The sequence below is a fragment of the Cryptotermes secundus genome, unplaced genomic scaffold (assembly GCF_002891405.2).
Source record: "Cryptotermes secundus unplaced genomic scaffold, Csec_1.0 scaffold545, whole genome shotgun sequence".
In the NCBI taxonomy this organism is placed as follows: Eukaryota; Metazoa; Arthropoda; class Insecta; order Blattodea; family Kalotermitidae; genus Cryptotermes; species Cryptotermes secundus.
The window spans coordinates 669,423-688,822 of record NW_019737089.1 but is presented as its reverse complement, the minus strand read 5'-3'; the positions used below and the strand labels follow the sequence as shown (position 1 = coordinate 688,822).

The following is a 19,400-nucleotide window of genomic DNA, read 5'->3' as shown; positions in this document are numbered from 1 at the left end:
CAAGTATGCAGCAAATTCAGATATTCGTAACATTTATATGAGACAAAGATTTGAACTGCATTATCCAACTTATAAAGCAACCAGGGCTCAAAAGGGAGTATCTTACACTGGGATTAGAATATTTAATAAATTACCACATATTATAAAAAATTTATTGCAAGATTTAAATTCAAATATTCCCTTAAAAATTTTTGCAGGTGAGCTCTTTTTATTCTTTAGATGAATATTATGAATGGAAAACAAGGGATTATTGTGTTAATTACAGATAAATAAAACAACACTAGTCATTTTTTTAAAACTTTTATTGTAGGGTACCTATAATTCTTTAGATATGCTTTTACTCTATTATTGACAATGTCAATATGTATTTTATTATGATAATAAGTTGTAATGCAAGTGTTATATGCATGTTGTATTTAATTATAACATTGTATCAATCATTTTATCAATAGTTATTGCAACAATGGTTGTAAGTATGTTGTAATAACTTTATGACGTCCTCTGCATTAATTTTATTGTAACTTGGGCTTTGACATGTTCTGTATCTGGAGGCGCCATCGCAAAATGTAGATCTGATGAACAAAAATAATTTGAAATTAAAATTGAAATGTGTTCTTAAAAATATTCACATTGTCTTTCAAAATTTGTATATTTTGGGGAAGATTATTATAAATTATGATCGATGAATACAACACACCCCTTTGAATCAAAGATAGTCTTACTGAGGAAACATGTAACTTTTCAAATTGTCTTGGGCATATATGATGAATAGCTTTATTTGTTTGATAAGTATTATGATTTCTAACAATGGGCATCATCATAGCAGATATATATAAACAAGGAACTGTAAAATATCCATTCTCTTAAAGCCTTCTTTACAAGAGCTTCTAGGACTCAATCTTAACATAACCCTGAGTGCCCGTTTTTGGGCCGCAAAAATGCTTTTCATTGCTGGAGAAGAACCCACCAAAATAATACCATATTCAAGTTGTGACTGATAATGAGAAAAATAGACCATTTGTAGGACTTGTTCACTAACAATGAACTCTAATTTCCTCAGCATGAAACATGCTGTATTCAATTGTTTAATAATTTTTCAGTGTTGTTTTCAATTAAGATGACGATCTACATATATACCCAAAAATTTAACATTATCTTCAACTTTAAGACCTAAATTATTATATGTCACTGATAATGTATATTCCGGAGTTTTTGGATAGTAAATTTAATCAAATCAGTCTTTCCCAAATTAAGTACCAAATGATTATTTTGAAACCAATTAGAAATGCGTTTCATTACTATATTTAATTTATCATTCAAAGTATTTAGATCTTTTGAAGTAACTATAATTGTGATGTCATCCGCATACAAAATAGCATGCCCTTTGTCTGATGTCTTCAGGGACAGAATTATCAGCAGTGATATTTTGCCAGCACATTCACTTGATCGTAATCCTTGTGATTTTTTCTTCTGGGGTTGTTTGAAAGGCAAAGTTTACAAGCTGTAACCCTCAAACGGAAGAACTGAAAGAAAGCATTCGTAGGTAAATTTAAAATATCCTGTATAGCATCTTCAGAAGGTAAATCAAAACCTCTTCCATCAGGGCAAAGAATGTGTCTATGTGCAGGGGGACAGCATTTTCAACACCTAGTCTGTGATCAAAGGTAAGAACTTCCCTTCATTCTAGATGTTATCGCCATGCTGAGTCATGGGCAAAATTCGCGTGCGCTTCGCACCCTTCCTCAAGTTTATTAAAAACACCTTGTATAATTAATATTACCTTCGTTCCAGCGAATATTTCCACGTTTTGAATTACCCAGCTACGTTGTAATCGGTTGTGACTGGGTCAAATTAGCGAGTCCTCTGCTACTGTAGTGAACGATCGTGAACAATCGTGAACATCGTGAATAATTGGACTGATTTGCCAGTACTTCGTGCCAGTAACTACCTCTTCGCGTTTAGATGTCGTACCTATGTTTCACGTTTCTCTATTCCAGTTTCACCCCTCTGGTTATCGCTGTGCCTAGGGGCCCCAAGTGTGCCTAGTGCTGCCTAGTGACAAGATGGCCGAGATGGCTAACGTGGTCTAGGTTGGTTCGCGAACGAAGTGTGAATGAACATACACTAGTCTCTCCGAAATACTGTATTAACTCCCTCATAACCAACTTCTTATCAGTTGTGGTGGTGACGACGTAGCGTGAATAAAAATTATAACAACAGATATAAATTCTCCATGGATAAGAACGGAGCGTTGTTACAAGACATTCAAAATTTCACTAACTGCAGTAAATTTAATTTTGTATCGATTAAGGAAGAACCCCCGGAAGATATCTGCAGTGAATCCGATCTAACACATTTTGAGAACTCAGAAATAAAATTTCAAGTACATTCAGAAGACGGTCAGCAAATATGCAGTATGAGACCATTGGTTTGTATATGCAAAATTCTTGTGACGAGTTTTGTTTAATTTTATTATGTATTTATTGTTTCGCATGGAAGTGCGTACTCTTGAGCCAAGGATGGTAAGTTGAAAATAGGTTGTGATGGTTAATTGTGATACTTATCGCTGTTAGAGGAAACGGCCGTCAAATTCAACACACACACACACACACATATATATATATGTGTGTGTGTGTGTGTGTGTGTGAATATGAATTAAATGAAATTTTTGGTACATTTAAAAATATGACATTTCCAGGATGTACGAGATTAATGCACCACCTGTGTAGTATGCCTCCTTAGCTACTGAACAGAGGTTCTTATATTTGTTAAATATTTGCTACCATTCACACAGAATACTTAAGTCTTAAGGAAGTGCCATAATTGTATCTATTTTTGTAAGGAATTAGAAATGACAGCAGTAATTATGGATGAATTATTCTGGTTATAAGTTCTGTAAATTGAAGTATAACATGGCTTTATAAATGATGATTATGCTGTTCCTGCATATCATCATTCAGGCAGTTAATCTAGAAAATGATTTAATTTATAAGCCAATTGATTCATAGATTACAGATAGTTTTTGGTACTAGGTAAAAGGTAAAGCCATCCTGTAACAGGCCATGAAGACCCATATGGTTGTGAGACACTGAGGCTCCCACATTTTCTAGATGGTCAGCTCACAAATGGCGGTGAGATTGTCAGCGTTATGCACCAGCCACCCTTTACACCACAGGAATATTCCTGTCACTCATTTCTGTTAAGAGACTGATTTGACCCCAGGGCCATAGTGCAGCTGGAAGGGTTAGGTCAATTGAAAAATTCAGTGACTTCATCAGGAAGGTTTTAGTACTATAACTCAAAATAGGCTATGAACAGTAGTTAAAAATAATGGTTTCTGGACTATTTATTACAGATTTGCAAAATCTGTGTTTAGGCACAGTAATCAATACTGATAAGAAAGAAAGTCCTACTTCATCTGTGTCAGGTGTGCTGTAAATACAAGGATTGTTGGACCTGTGTTTTTTAATGAAACAGTTAGTTGCAAAAGATGTCTGTGATTTGTAACTACTTCATTCCAAACATAATTGGCCATCAGGCATGTTGATTCATCAGAAAAATTTGTATGCACCTGGCAGCAAGTGGTACCCTCCTTGCTGTGAAGCACAGAGCCATGGAACCAGTCAACAAAGTAAAAATCCTCCCTGTAGTACATATATGTAGCACTTTTACAGCGATGAGTTTGCAGACTTTATTGTTAGACCATGTATATGAGTAATAACCACTGGATTACAAGGACCTAACTTTGAAGGCTTATGTACGAAGGTTGGAACTTTAATAGTGGCAACACTGCTATAGAGATGCCATGCAACGGAACCAAATAATGTTGCTTATACCACACGTTAGTTACATACCTACCTTACCTCAGAGTAAATGGACTCACCCTTTCCACATCACGCACGTGCGCAGTGACAAGAAGAACAGAGCCTCGTGTTAGCTGGTGGTCTAATGTAGTGCTGTCACGATGTTTTTGAAACAGGAACAACGGAGTTGGATAAAGATTGAATGTGCCAGAGGCCGTACAGCACGACAGTGTCATCAAGGTCTTCAGGAGGCTTGTGGGGAATCTGCATTGCCTTACAGAACAGTGGCAAGGTGGGTAAAAGCCTTCAACAAGTGACGCCAAATTTTGACAGACATGCGTCGGCCAGGTCGTCCTAGTGTCAGTGAAGAAGTGTATGCTCTTTCAGCGTTACTGGAGAGTGATCGACGCCATACGATTCGTGGGCTGGCCCGAGAGAAAAGATTAGTTCATACAACTGTGCTTCAGATTCTGAAGGAATGCCTGGGCATGAGAAAAATTGCATCATGATGGGTTCCGCATGATTTGACAGAAATGCAGAAATGGCAAGCTGTGGCTGATTTGTTTGATAGATGGGGCTGGGAAGTGCTGTACCATCCACCATACTCCCCGGACTTAAGCCCTTGTGACTTTGACTTGATTCCTAAGATGAAGGAACCACTTTGTGGCATTCACTTCAGAACTGTTCCAGGGATTCTTCAGGCAGTAGACCGCTCTATTCGAACTATCAACACAACAAGCGCTGCTAAAGGTATTCTACGACTTCCACATCACTGCCAACAGGTTGTACACAATGCTGGTGACCACATTGAAGGACAGTAAAACTTCGAAACATGCATCTATTTTGTATCAGTTTTAAATAAATAGTTGCCACTATTAAAGTTCCAACCCTCGAATAAAATTATTATGTATTATGTCACTTCACAAAGGTTTCCTCATGAACTGCTTAGAAATTCATGAATTGTTATTCAATCTTGATAAAAATGTTGTTGTATGTCATTTTACAAGCCACAGAAAGTATTCAGTACGCACATGAATATACTCCAGTTAGCATTTATAAAATGTATCTTTGAGCCGATTGTCTAGATAATATGGGACTCTCACCATCTCACAGCCCTATGGGCCTTCACGGCCTGGTACAGGGATAGCTTTACTTACTTTACTTTACTTGTAAATATTGTGAGGACGTCATATGAATATCAGTAGGTCACCTAGTTTTTTTGGCTGACCAGATCTGTATTTGTATTTTCTGTGATTAAAGAAAAAAGCAATCTGTTACGGTCATACATGCAGTTTTACCAACATTGATGTAAGAATAAATACGAGCATTCCAAAAGACTGAATCTCGTAATGCTCTCTGGTTGACAATAACTTAGTTATATCACTTGAGAGTTTCCAGTTGAAGCTGGCAACAGTTCTGATGTTGATTTAACACACTCAGTGATCAAGTATATCCAGTTGAATGGTTATATAAACTGATCACAGTGACTGACTGACAAATCAGTCAGGGGTTCAGAAATAAGTTAATTCTAATGTCTGCGAACTTTGTTTATATATTCTGTCTTATCTCTTCTGTTTCTAACCAGAAATTATGTGTGTTTTGCATCTTATGTAGACTGTATTGTTTAACAGGATATCTTGAAAGAAGAATCAGAAGAGGATCTTAGTGACAAAGTGAAAAATGAAGTGGATGAAACTTTCGAAATCCAAGGTGATGTGCCAATAAAAAGTGAACCACCTGAAGAGCTCACAGTAGAGTTGAACCCAGATCAAGTACAGGATTCTGTAAAAAGTGTTTCTCCAAAACATGAAACATCGGACCAGCAGCACGGGGAATTCTTCTGCCAGTTATGTAACAAGAAATTTAGTCGAAAGTGTGGCCTGGTATCACACATGCTTATTCATGAAGGAGTCAAGCCTTTCAAGTGTGAGGTAAGTCAGGAGAAATTAGAGTGAGACCTCATAGAATCATTTCATATAATTAATGAGAGACATTAAAATGACATGCCATGGACCATTTCTTAACATTGAAGACAAAGAAGGCTTTATGTGTGCTGCAGTTGCAGTGATCATAAGAGAGTGTAAACCAGTGAGGCTGTTACAGTTACTTGTAATGGTCATCTGTAAATGGTCAATAAATCCGTTCACCAATCCAAACCCCATCTTTAGTCACTCATACACATGACAGCTGGTGTCAGAAGTTGTTGGATTGGAAACTGCATTGGATTGTTATACTGCAATACTGTGGAGATGAAACAAATGATGGTATGCCAAGCAAGCCAGGATGGATGCCAATCTAAAGGAAATGAAGGAAGAAGTGAGAGTGGGCCAGGAACACCTGGAAGAAGAAATGAGCACTGACCAAGAACTCCTGAGAGAATAAATGCTGGCCCAGTTAGATGCATGTCATGAAAGGATGATGGCCAGGATGAGCTCCCAACTGGGGAAAATGGAGGCTGTCTAAAAAAGACGTTTGCAGGCCAATCCAAAAGAAAGAGAGTTTGAGTAGGAGCATTATGCGCAAGCAGCATTACAGTTCACATGTTCAACTTATATGCAAGAAATTTTCCAAATCGTACTACTTTCACTTTTGGGTCTTTTACTAGGTGGCAGTTGTTGTATTTAGTATTATTCAAATTGTATCATGAACATAACTCGTAGAACTGAAAGTAGCAATGAGATTATTGCATACTGTGCCTTATCATTGTCTCATCCATATCAGACAAAATGTTAACAAATATTCAAACCTACAAGTCTTTTAAAGTATTAAAACCTTTCTTTTGAAGAACTTCGCTGTGTGAGCCACAATTTGTATAGTGATGCAGTGACTTTTTACACATGGAAGAAATTGTTTTCATAATCCCTTATAATAGGATAGATTTCCACATTAGGTGGGTCCCGTTGTTACCACGGCATGATGTGTCCTCAGGTTGCGGGTGAAGGAGATGCCCTCCAGTTTTGGAGGGAAGCTGCGAATATATTGAATAAGTAATCACGGACAGCCGACGAAGGGCAGTCCTCCAGCTTGGGGGTTGGGCGTGGGGCTAACAACTCCTCACCGTAAAATATGATTATGTTATTAAAATGAACACAGAACCTCGGACCTGGACGGATTCTTTGGATAAACGACTTAAGCTAAAGAAAATGGATATGAAATTTGGCACTTGGAATAAAATGGATGTAAAAGCCTGTCCACATTACTTGTGCTCGTGCTCACGAGACAAGCAATACACGCCACATGAGCCACTGGTTCCTGAGGCTCCACTTGTTGTCGGGACATCAAAGGGGTTCGTGACAAGCCGCCCAAGTCATGTGGACGATGATGAGCCTTGATCAGTCGACTTTCTGCACTCGTGCAGAACATGGAGTGGACGAACGATTCCACTATTAACTTCATAAAAGTTTATGAAAAACACCTAATGCTGTGGGATGCTACCCACTGTTTATATAAAGTGAAAAAAAAAAAAACTGAAGCGTGGGATTCAGCCACAACGGAACTTAATGTAGTAGTGGCTGAATTGAAAAAGAAAATGAACAGTTTGTTAGCTACATACTGGAAAGTGCGTCAGAAGCTTACTGTTGCCGGAAAATCAGGCTCTGGAGCTGACGAAGTGGCGCCCCAAACTGGTTTGCATACAAAGTCTTCGCATTTCTTCACAACAGATATCAACCTCAGCGGACAGTCAACACAGAAGTAAGTAAAACTAGTTTCATAGCCAAAATTTGTAATTTACACAATATTTATTTTGGAAGAAAGTCAAAACAGAAAAAATGTTAACTCATTCACAAAACATAGGTGTATTCACACCTGGAACATTTTAATTACAGTTACAAAAATATAAAATAAAGGTAAAACTCACATAAGTAGGTACTTGAAATGTACCTATATAAGTAGGTAGTTATTAGTACCTAGGTGTCTGGTAATTGAATAATAACAAATTCTTGAACAGTTATTGATAATAAACTTGTCATGGCACTCCCCCGTCTTTGGACATGAATTAAGCAGCAAATTCATCTCTAATATCGTTAGCAGTCTGAGTTGACTGTCGTGGAATGGTCAGTAATGGTGTAAACGTTGTAGCAGACGTGATCTCATTTCTGCATGTTCCACGAGTTACGTGTACATTCTCTTCATGATCGAGTGCTCCTCCAGGAGTATAAATTTGTCTGGAATCATAACTTTTTCGCAAGAAATTATGCAGGTATATGCAAGCCATAATAACACTTTGGGCTTTCTTAGTACTCAGAACACGGAAGAAAGCATTCCGAACGCATTTTCCACAATCCGACCTGCTCTTGAAAATTTGTAGTTGAAAATACGCTTACTTGATCCCCTGGACTGCTGTCCAGAATACGCCTTCATGATATGATTGTTGAGGGCAAACGTGTCATCTGTGACAATGATGTAGGGTACTCCTTTCCATCCTCCTGGAAAAGTACAACTGTCCGGGAAAAAGACTATACCGTTCTCCATGTTTTTAAAAAAAGTTGTATTTCGAAAAACACCACCGTCTGAAATTCGACCTTGGCATCCCACATCAGCATACATAAAACAGTAGTCAGCATCCACTAGACCAAAAAGAACAATACTGAAAAACAACTTGTAATTGAAAAAGTCACTTCCAGAGTTAGCTGGGAATTGTACTGCGCAATGTTTGCCATCCATTGCACCGACGCAATGAGGAAAGTTCCATTTTCTCTCGTATTCTTCAGCTACCAGCAACCACTCATCCTATGTCTGTGGCATCTGCAAACAATAATAAAATGTAACAAAAATAATGAACATTCTACTGTATTCTAGTTTACTTATCTTCCTTGCTTTGTTATCAATTTTGTATCTTCGTTTTCCTAGTCCTACCTCTATTCTTTTATATTTTATTTTCCTTGCTTTTTAGTGTTTACATCAATCTATTTTCCTTGCTTTATTTCAGAACGGAGGAGATGCGTCTGACTCCCAACTTGAAGTGGCTGCAAGCATGTGTAGTGATGAAGGTGATCTTGTTAGTAACCAAGAAACAGATCATGCACAAACACAAGTCAACAAAGCACCACCTAGACGAAATGAAAACAAAGTATTTGTTTCACCCAGAAAAATTCCGCGAAAAAGTGCTAACACTGAAGATCCCCGAATAGGAGAGGCGTACACTGCTCTACAAGCCACTATTGCTAAAAAAAGAGATGAATTCAACAACTATGGAGAGTACATAGCAAATGTTCTGCGATCGATGGATAAACGGACACGTGCTTTTGTTAAAAAAGAGTTCTCAGACATAATTTTCAAAGCAGAAAGCGGCATTTATACATCCCCTTCTGCAATAACACAATCATCTGGAACCTCATGCGACTATTCAAGGTCAAGCTCAAGCAATAACAACTATAGTTACTCGTCGTCCATGCCATCTCCTTGACAACCATTCACTATCAGCACTCAACATACAGAGACCAACCAACAGTGAAATTCTCAACAGACATCTGTTTCTGCTCCTGACAGTATCAGACATGCCAGTTCACAGTTGATTGATTTCCTTCATTTCGAATGAATTCTTTTGTTCAAATTTTCACTTGTTTCTCTCATTTGACTGTTAATTTTTTCTACCTTATATATTTTGAAATCCTATTGTAGTTCCTGTCGTTGATATCGCTGAATGTTTTGTAATTATTTTTATGGCTTTGACCACAATATGAATAAAGAATAAAGAATAAAGAAATGTGCATTATTACACATTAACTTACCTTTACAAACTCCTTCAAACTGTCAAGAAGTGCTGCACATACTTCAGGAAGAATGTTTGATATCACTTGTTTGGAGACTTTAAATAAAAACTGAGACTGGAGTAGGAATCACCAGTTGCTAGGTATCTGAGCATAAATGCCAACTGCTGTGCAACTGGAATAGCTTTTCGAAATGTGCTGTAAGCCTTTGCTATCTTTGGTCCCGCCAAATTGATTAGAGTTTCAAAATCTGATGGGGACATACCGCAAAATGTCTTGAAACATAAATTTTCCACTCCCAAGTCCTCCAAGAGATCACTTCCACTGTAGATTTCCTGACTTTTGAAAACTGTCGTCATCTACCATCTGCGTTTTTGAGGTAGTTTCTTGTGTCTTCTTTCTTGTTCCTGACCTAACAGGCGTATCACTAGGAAACTCGCACCACTCACTACAACTTTGTCCATTTTAAATTTTTAATTTAAAAACTATAGCCAATAAATTAAAATACGACTACAGCTTATACACATTACAAGTAAATATATGGATCCTCATGCGCCGAAGCCTGGCAAGCAACTGAAGTAGTGTGGACGAAGATTTACGAGCACAAGCCTGGTGAGCACAAGCATGAGCATGAGTAATGTGGACAGGCCTTTAGAGAGATAGGATGGGATGGTATGGATTGGATTGATCTAGCTCAGGATAGGGACCAGTGGAGGGCTCTTGTGAATGTGGTAATGAACCTTCGGGTTCCATAAAATGCTGTGATTTTCTTGAGTAGCTGCAGAATTGGTGGCTCCTCCAGAAGGGCCAACTCCTTGAGTAAGTAAGTAAGTAATAGGATAGATTTGCACATATTGTTTATGGATATGGCATTCATTATTAGATATTACAAACCTATATCAGTTTTAGATGTGTCTGTTGATACTCGGATATTTTCCTTCGATCAGGTGTGCCAAAAGGCGTTTATCCACAACTATCAATTGACAAAGCATGCACGGATTCACAGTGGTGAACGACGTTATAGTTGTGACATCTGTGGGAAACGTTTCCTGCACAATGATGTGGCCAGACACAAGCGTGTTCATCACTATGACAGAGAACTGCAAACAGAACAGAAACCATATGGCTGTCCCTATTGTGGCCGTTCCTTCGCTCAGAGCTCTGCACTGCATAGTCATCAGAAGATGCATCTTGGAGTGAAAGACCAGGTGTGCCATTTGTGCGGGAAAGCCTTCACAGAACACAGTGGGTTGGTTCGACATTATAAGACACACTCTGGTGAGCTATGTGTAAATTGCCTTGGTTAGATCATTTTACTGTTTAGTTTCATGCAAATGATGTAATTGCTCCTTAAGGACTGATGGCAAGATCCTATATTCATTTTCTTTTTGACTCTCAAATTATATAGATTGGTCATATCCAAAATCATCTTGAAGTTCATTGTTTTGTAAAATATATCATTTAGTTGACATGATGCAGGGATTTTTATGTCTTTACTCTTATTCCAGGGATGAAAGATCTGTTGTGTGCAGAGTGTGGAAAGCAGTTCTCGAATAAGACATGTCTAAGGATTCACAGCCGTGTACATACGCATGAACGTCCCTATAAATGCAGAGAATGTAACAAAACCTTTTCACAGAACTCTGCATTGTACTACCACAAGAGAATTCACACAGGACTGAAACCGTTTGAGTGTAATGTCTGTCATCGCACATTCCACGTGAAACATAACCTCAAGACTCATATGGTGCGGCATGTTGGGGACAGAAAGTTCAGGTGCAGACTTTGTCCAAAGGCTTTTGCCCTTGCTCAGGTAACTATAGTAACTTGTCTTATCTGAGTAAATTGAGTCTGGAATTCTTGGAAATTATGTTCTAGTCCAATGTTAGACTGTCAGTCATTGGGGATATGGCATACAGTGCCAGGAGAAGTCATACTCTAGATGGGAAGGCAGTATGGTTTCCTATGTGCTTGACTTACATATCATGTTGCTTCTGGTCTCCACAAATAGGCACTTGCTCCACTGATCAGTCCCACCAGAATAGGATGGAAACAGAATTCAGTTTCTGAAATGTCTTTTTAAATGAAAATAAGAATTTTGGCTAATGTTCTCAAAATCAGTCATTGTGTCCCAGGAAGGTGTTCTGTTAAATATTGGTTTGCAGTGAGAGCAGTTTGTTTTAATAGGACATCAGTGTTTGCCATCATGCAATTAGTACTTTCTTTCTTTTCACAATATAGGTATGAAACATAGAACCATCCAGCATTGTAAAGGATGTTTCACTCGGGGCGGAACCCGGCATTTTGTTAATTCCTTGGATACTAATATAGATATTGCAATGAAATTTGGAGTGGACTTACCTCAGTTCATGTGAAGTCTGGTGACATCATAACAAGTGCTGGAAATGGCCACCATTTGCTTCCAGACAGCATTGGACTCGGCGTGCCATGTTTTGGAAACTCCTTGCCCATACGTCAGGTGTCACTTCTTGGATGGCCTCACTTATGTTTGCTTTTAAAGCCTCTATGGTTCGCGGTTTGTTGGCATAAACTTGCACTTTCAAATGTCCCAACAAAAAATAATCAGGAGGTGTTAGATTGGGCGAGCGTCATTTCCAGGGGACTTTGGCCACCGCACTCACCCGATCTAATGCCGCCTGATTATTTTTTGTGGGGAAATTTGAAAGTGCAAGTTTACGCCAACAAACCGCGAACCATAGAGGCTTTAAAAGTAATCATAAGTGAGGCCATCCAAGAAGTGACACCTGACGTATGGGCAAGGACTTTCCAAACCATGGCACGCCGAGTCCAATGCTGTCTGGACGCAAATGGTGGCCTTTTCCAGCACTTGTTATGATGTCACCAGACTTCACATGAACTGAGGTAAGTCCACTCCAAATTTCATTGCAATATCTATATTAGTATCCAAGGAATTAACAAAATGCCGGGTTCCGCCCCGAGTGAAACACCCTTTACTTTCCAGTCACATTAATTGAAACACAGTAAAGAGCCACCATTCCTTTGGTCTAATCTTTTGTATTCTTGCATTTACCAAACACTAAATTAAATTTAGAAAACTCTTACAACTCATTTGCAGCTTACTTAAAATGTCATTACTGTTCTGGGGTTTAGGTTGTGCCACAGAGGCATACAAAACTTTTGTATATCAGTGACAAGTTGCACATTGTCTGAGTACAATACCATAGTCAAATCAGAAATCCTCTTACTAAAGAATCAAGTGTGGTGATACATATAAATGGGCATGAAGAACTTTCATGGCTGATAAGAGTGAATGACACATAATACATACTTCCCAGTTAGTTTACTCTGAATATTTTCTTAATTCCATAGCAGCATGATATTGTGATCAAACATTTATCAGGTTTGTTTCACGTTGATGTTTTAGGTGTGTTTGTGTGTCTTCCATATTATATATTACAGTTAAGTAGAGTTTTTTCTGTGCTGTGAAATTTATCATGTTTTCTAAAGCGACAAACTCTGATTTCATTTTTAATATCTGTATTTCTTATTAGCTGATTCTTGTACTGAGATTCAAAACTTTTTTTGTGTTGATTTAGGTGTGTGCCCGGCATGAGAAGACCCACAAGAAAGATCGCACAGAGTTCTGCGAAATATGTGGGAAAGGGTTCCCAGATCAGTATAAACTTAAACTTCATATGAAAAGGCGATGCTGCCTCAGATAAATATGAATACCTTAGAAGCAGACAACTTGATTATGGAAACATTGTCACAAGATTATCCTGATGTGAGAGCTCAGTTACTTCAAAGACTAAATAAGAGGCTTTCACACCAACCGTTCACTCTGAACCATGGGACACATTATGGTGTAAACTATGAGCGAGATATCACAATTTATGAATGTAAATTTGAAAAAAAGTTGTCTATGACAACAAGACCGAATTTTGAAGTAGAAAGGATGTCTCAGAATTAATGTTGGCCAGTGATTGACAAAGCCTTGGAATTCAGGTGCTACCAGAATTTAGGTGTGTATGAGGAAAACCATGTAAACACCAATGTAAAGATGAAAATGACAATGATGCAGTGAGAGTTTTAAAACAAAAGTTACCCTCATTTTATGTATAACTCGGAGATGGCACTAAGGCTCCAGGTAGTACCATTCATAGTGTACAAGATCACTTGGCTGACAGATCTTTTATAACAGGAGAAATCTGATATAAAATAACAAGAATCGTACTTTGTGTCATACATTTTACCTGATTCAGAACATCTTAATGCATAAATGATGGATATTCTTTTTCAACTGCGTGTTACTGTAGCTTGGTGGGAATAATGATTTCTCATCCAAAAATATTATGAATTGTGCTGAGTACAGTATTGTGGTGTATAGACCCGTTGCTAAGCAGTAACTCTGTAAACAGCAGACGTTGCTAGATAATGCCCACAGCATACATGCATTCAACAATAGAAGATGGTGTTTTCTGTATGGTCCACACCATGACTGTTGCTATGCAACAGTGTGGTAATCACGCCTCTACAACAATAGAGGGGCTGTTTCTGCGTGTCCATTCTGAGAAGTTGTCTTGAAGACAACTGATGCTACAGCTCAATTGAGTGATGTGAGGTGAAGTAGCTGCTTTATGAGTGAGAGAGTGCAGCTGTCAGTTTAAGTCAGCGTGTGAAGAGAAGGCTAGAAGGTTGGTGTGAAATTGCTGCCAGCCTGGGACCCAGTTCAGTTGACAGTTAACAGGAGTCCTGTATGGGACTTGAAGACAGAAGGACAGGAATAACCATCATTAATGTCTGTTACCAAGAAATGGTTAATGAAGACTGTAAGAGACTGAGAAGACACAGTGTGTCATATAGTGATTTGTGAAGTGTAGTAGTGAGTTATACTACAAGTGTGCAATAAATCAGGTCATCAGTCAGAACCCATCTCTAGTCACACACTAATACACGTGACAGTATCATAGAGCATGATCCCACAGGCATGTAGAAATTGCCTAGTAACTGAAATGGTAGTGTAAAATACCAGCACTGTAAAACCCTGAATGTAGCAGTATTGCAGGGTTATATAACTATGTTATTCTTGAGATTCATGAAACTCCAGTTTCCTACAGTATTAAATCAGTTGTGAAGCTAAGTCTCTCAACCCTCAATGTATAGTGGAATTTGGGTACAACTTTACCGCCTGGTAAACTAAATGGCATCTAAAACTAACTTAATTTGCCTAAATTCAAAAGAAAGAATAAATTGCTTGGTTTGTATAGCAGCAGGCTACAGTCTGGATGACCAAATTTCAGTTCCTAGCATGAGCAATAGATTCTTCTCTTCTGCACAGCATCCAGACTGGCTCTGGGATCCATGCAACCTTCTATCCAGTTGCTACTGTAGGCTTGTTCCTTGCGAGTAAACTCGCCAGTCCATCATGCTGTCCACTCACCTCTGTCTGGTGCCAGGGTCAAGAATGGTTGAGGTAGTTAGATGTGGCTGTATGTATTTCTACCCTCTTGTCAATACTCCACTACAGGGAATACTGTAGATGCGCTGTGCCATCTGTTGTGGATCTCCTTCCAGCCTGGTTTTCGTGAGTGAACTCCTAAGAGAGAGTTTAGTTTTGAAGATCATTCTTATGTTACAGTGATTCCCTATATGTCTGAACTTCTCTGAAACACCCTTCACTTATGGGATATATGCAAGCCGAGAGACACAGTGCAGCTAAAGTATTCCCTGTGGATGTGGCAGAAGCTACATTGTCCAAACAGGGAGACATCTAGCTGCACGGCTCCTCGAACACAGGCACAATCTCCAACAAGGTCTTCTAGAAAGATGAAAACTAGCCCAACATGCTTATAAAGAGAGTCATAGAAATCAGCCAACCCAGTTTGTAACTCGCATAGAAGATCTGTATGACATGGCAGTTTTTTCATGGGTTTCCATAAGGTTTTAGTCTTGAGTGTTCACGTTTTACTCCACAGATGGTGCTAGCGGTAGATACTACACGTCTTCACAAAATTTTCCCATTTCTTTGGATTGGTGCTCATGCACTTGGTTTTATTGGTTGGGTTTGTAGTACAAATTTCTACCTCCTTTTCTATCCTAGTTCCACGCATGTGCATGCTCTGTCACAATTTCTTTTGCACATTTTCTTGTTATCTCCGGGTGAATTAACCTGATCTCAGATGATTAAATAGCTGTGTGAATCTGCCAAGGGTTGTCCAGTGATTGAGGTTAGGTCTTTCTCAGGATCCAACTGAGTAGGCATCTCCACCCCCCCCCCACATGAGGATGGAAACAGTCCAGTTTCTGAAATGTGTTTTCTAGTTTCTAGAGTACTAGACAATGGAAAAGGTCTGAAAACCCAGTAACTCTGTGTGTTATACACCATTATCAGGCTTCCTTGGGTGTTCTCAAAACATAAACTCTTTCAAATGTAGGGAACAGCATGAAGGATGTGTCATGTGTTTCCAGTTGTCTGATATTCAGGTTTTATGAACTTGACACCATCATTTATGCATCTGAGTATTACTTTCAGTAATCAGAAGTTTATCAATTGCAGTCCTACTGTAAATGTTGAATTAATGAAGCTCACTTCAGATAGTTTTTGTGAAAACAGGGTCTTCAAGATCACTATTCAGTTATGCTGTCTTGTCACCTGTGCTGTGGTAGTTCTCTGATTTTAAGAAACAGTCCTCAGTCTATGACAGTCTCTGTCAATGTTCATTTTCACCCACTGTTCCTCGCCGCTGATGTTGTCTTCCCATGATTCATGTATGCTGACATAACCTTAGAAACTGTTGCTCTTGATACACCTAATAATGTGGCAGTGTTCATTACAGATGCTCCAGCTAAACACGCACCAATGATTTGTCCTCTCAAAATCAGACAGGTCTCCCATTTTCCCAATCTTTCACATGGACTGTCACTCACACAATCACTAACACACTGACGTGAGCACTACAGAGTGTAAACAAATGGAAGAAGAACATTCAGCATTGCCAACTGAAGCTCTTTCAGTGTAGCCAACTTACTTACTTACTCATGGAGCTGAGCCCTTCTGGAGGAGCCAACAATTCTGCAGCTACTCAAGAATTTCCCAGCATTTAATGGAACCCAAAGGTTCATTACCATGTTCACAAGAGCCATCCACTGGTCCCTATCCTGAGCCAGATCTATCCAATCCATACCATCCCATCCTATCTCTCTAAGATCCATTCTAATATTGTCCACCCACCTATGCCTTGGTCCTTCCCACCAATATCCTATACGCATTCCTCGTCAGTGTAGCCAACGCAAAGTTTATTTCTCAGTTTCTCAGTGCTTCCAGTATTTTGTCAACCCCTTTATATTTGTTTATGTCATGTTTAAAATTTCCATTCTTCCCATATGCTTTAGATGATGAGGAAAAATTGCACACATGGGTACAAATCATGGACTGTATTCCTCTGAATATTTTAAAAAGAAACGATTCAAGAATTACATATGGAATTTTATGTGAATGTAAATGTAGAAACTTTTCACACTAGCAATGTGCCTGTTCCTATTACAGCTAAGATACTCATATGCCTGAAAACTGCCAACGCTGTAGTGTCTGCTATTATTAACAAAACTGGGTATAAATTGCCTGCTATGTTTTAATGTGTACAGAAACTATTTGTACCTGACTGCTAAGAAAGGTACAGAAACTGCTCTATTTCCACTTTGGCAGCAGGCATGATAGACCTGATGCATGCTTGTCTCTTTAATATTTCATCTCTTTTTAATTATCTTTTTGTCATTTTTGAAAAATTATATAGTGGATATTTAAATAAAATATTTGTCTTTGTTTTTGCATAAAAATGTGTTCATGTATTATGATGGCAAATGTTGCAAGTAAATATAGTACACTTAATGTAGAACTATGCAATGGAAACTTGTAAATAGGATCGCCAGATAACCAAAATGACAAAACCTTCCAAATTCCTCCCCCCTCCCCAAAAGAAAAAAGAAATGTCAGTTTAGTCTTTCCACCTCCTCAGAAAAACTGCAGTCCACCCATCACCAGCAACAGCGAACACATTTGCAGTTGAAGGAAAGGTTCTGAACATGTAAATGCAATGATGGGGAATCCAGGCACTTCCCTCATCGAAGTTATTCCACAGAGCCTAGAGCTATGCTGAAGGAACTTAATTTGTCCACAGGTTCGCCAAGAGGAGAGTGCTGTGTATGTCAGTAAGATGTACAAGACAGAGATCTGTAATTTGGTCAAAGATCTAATGATGGAAAATCTTTTGTCTTCTTTGTAAAAGTATTCATTTCACTGAGAAAGAAAGAAAAACGACAGTTTCAATTATGTGCTCTCCCATTCGTTTTTGTGTTATATCTGTTTAAGTGTTCGCCAAGTAATAATCGTGTGGCGTTGATGCAGTTCTTTAAATTTTGCCAGTAAATAATGGCCATGTGAGAATTTGCACATACAGTCATGTGTCATTCCCATTGTAGTACGTAAAGCGTGTCATGGGCATGTGCAATACTGAACTCCTAGAGACTGAGTGCTAGTGATGCCTGGTGTAGAATCCATGAACAACATATAGTGATATTTATAATTGCCCAGAGATGGCGCACAACGCCCAGTAACATAGTTGGCCACTCCGAGACGCGAAATGCCATCCAGGTTTGATTGTTAGGTGCATTCGAAACACTGCGAAAGGCTTATTAAATTCGTATGGTCCCTCTTTCTTTCTACATTCATGACACAATTCGAGAAATGCAGACTGGAGTCCTATGAAATTATATGTTAGGGAGTTTTAATAAAATAGGTCTCAACACCCTCCAGTTTTCACTAAAATCACACAATAGACCCATCGATTGAAGGTCTACATGTGTTTTTTGCACATATCTTGAGCTTAAATCGCTAAATATTTATCAGACCGAAAATGTTGCAAAAAGGAAAGATTTCATCTCACATTCTTCCATCCCAGCTTAACTAAGCGTGTGTGAAGAACAGCTTTTTCAGCTTTTTATTTTTAAAATCATCGCTTTTTAGGTTTTCATAAAAATTTTACGGATATATGATATTTTGAAAATTATAATAAATTTAATTTTAAAATTTGACTTCCCCAGAATATCCCGCATCATCCCTCCGACAGAAACGAGTTGCGTCCCCAGGTGTTCATACACTGTACTTTAGAAAGCACTGCGTTCTTCCATTTGGACACGAAAATTTTGTTAAGTCTTACCCGATCTACGTAAGGACATACGGCGGCATACAAATTGGCCACTGGGGATCCAGAACTACAATGTAAAGGAGAAAAGGATCTAAAGAGTTACGGGAACAAGGACCTCTAATTTGTGTTTGTTCGTGGAAATTATGAGAATAATTTGAACAACTTGGCCAAAAGGGAGAAGTAAGAAGTGGCACACAAAATAAGATAAATTGCTTGTACCTTTTTTGGATATTTTTTACTGTAAGGTAATTTAATTATTTAAGCAATTTAAGAGCTAAACTAAAATCTCATTAAACAAAAATTATCCAATTTCGAAAAATAAATTCTACGAACTAATTTGGAAAGGAAATAATGCAAAACGTTTAGAGAACAAATTCTTGAAAGAGGTTCATTTCGAAGGGCGACAATGAAGTGGAGACAAAAAACTGAACAGGGTTTTGCAGAATGCTTATATGAATGTAATTGAAATATGTGGAAATTTGGATTGGTTTATTGGCGGCGTCCAAATATTAATTTCAGTTAGCCTATCAGAAAATCATTTAATCATTTCGTTCTTATAATATTGTTTATCTAGACAACACGTTCCAACACTTGCCTGTATTTACAAATGCTAGAGGAAATATTCTTAACTCTGAGGCACATTTATTGAGCCCAAATTTTAAATTTAAAACAAAAATACTACCCGACTTTTTATACAAAAA

The 19,400-nt window shown here is 38.3% G+C and overlaps 1 protein-coding gene and 1 long non-coding RNA gene across 4 annotated transcripts; one reads left to right on the top strand and one right to left on the bottom strand.

Moving 5' to 3' along the window:
• Positions 1-284: 284 nt before the first annotated feature.
• On the bottom strand, positions 285-1,871 carry LOC117282759. Its single transcript, XR_004513616.1, has 2 exons — positions 1,781-1,871; positions 285-1,523 (listed from the first exon to the last, which is right to left on the bottom strand). It is a non-coding gene; the product is annotated as an uncharacterized LOC117282759 (long non-coding RNA).
• On the top strand, positions 1,790-14,829 carry LOC111870102 (zinc finger protein 239). Of its 3 annotated transcripts, none has more exons than XM_023862105.2 (5): positions 1,790-2,428; positions 5,435-5,734; positions 10,462-10,792; positions 11,023-11,327; positions 13,093-14,829. In XM_023862105.2, exons 1-5 carry the CDS (start codon positions 2,234-2,236, stop codon positions 13,216-13,218), a joined length of 1,257 nt encoding a protein of 418 aa, XP_023717873.1. In that variant the 5' UTR covers positions 1,790-2,233; the 3' UTR covers positions 13,219-14,829. The 3 variants fall into 3 exon arrangements, with proteins under 3 accessions (XP_023717873.1, XP_023717875.1, XP_023717874.1); XM_023862106.2 differs by lacking the exon at positions 1,790-2,428 and adding an exon at positions 2,436-2,522; XM_023862107.2 differs by lacking the exons at positions 10,462-10,792; positions 11,023-11,327; positions 13,093-14,829 and adding an exon at positions 8,734-9,537 and having other exon boundaries at positions 2,045-2,428.
• The last annotated feature ends 4,571 nt before the right edge of the window (positions 14,830-19,400 follow it).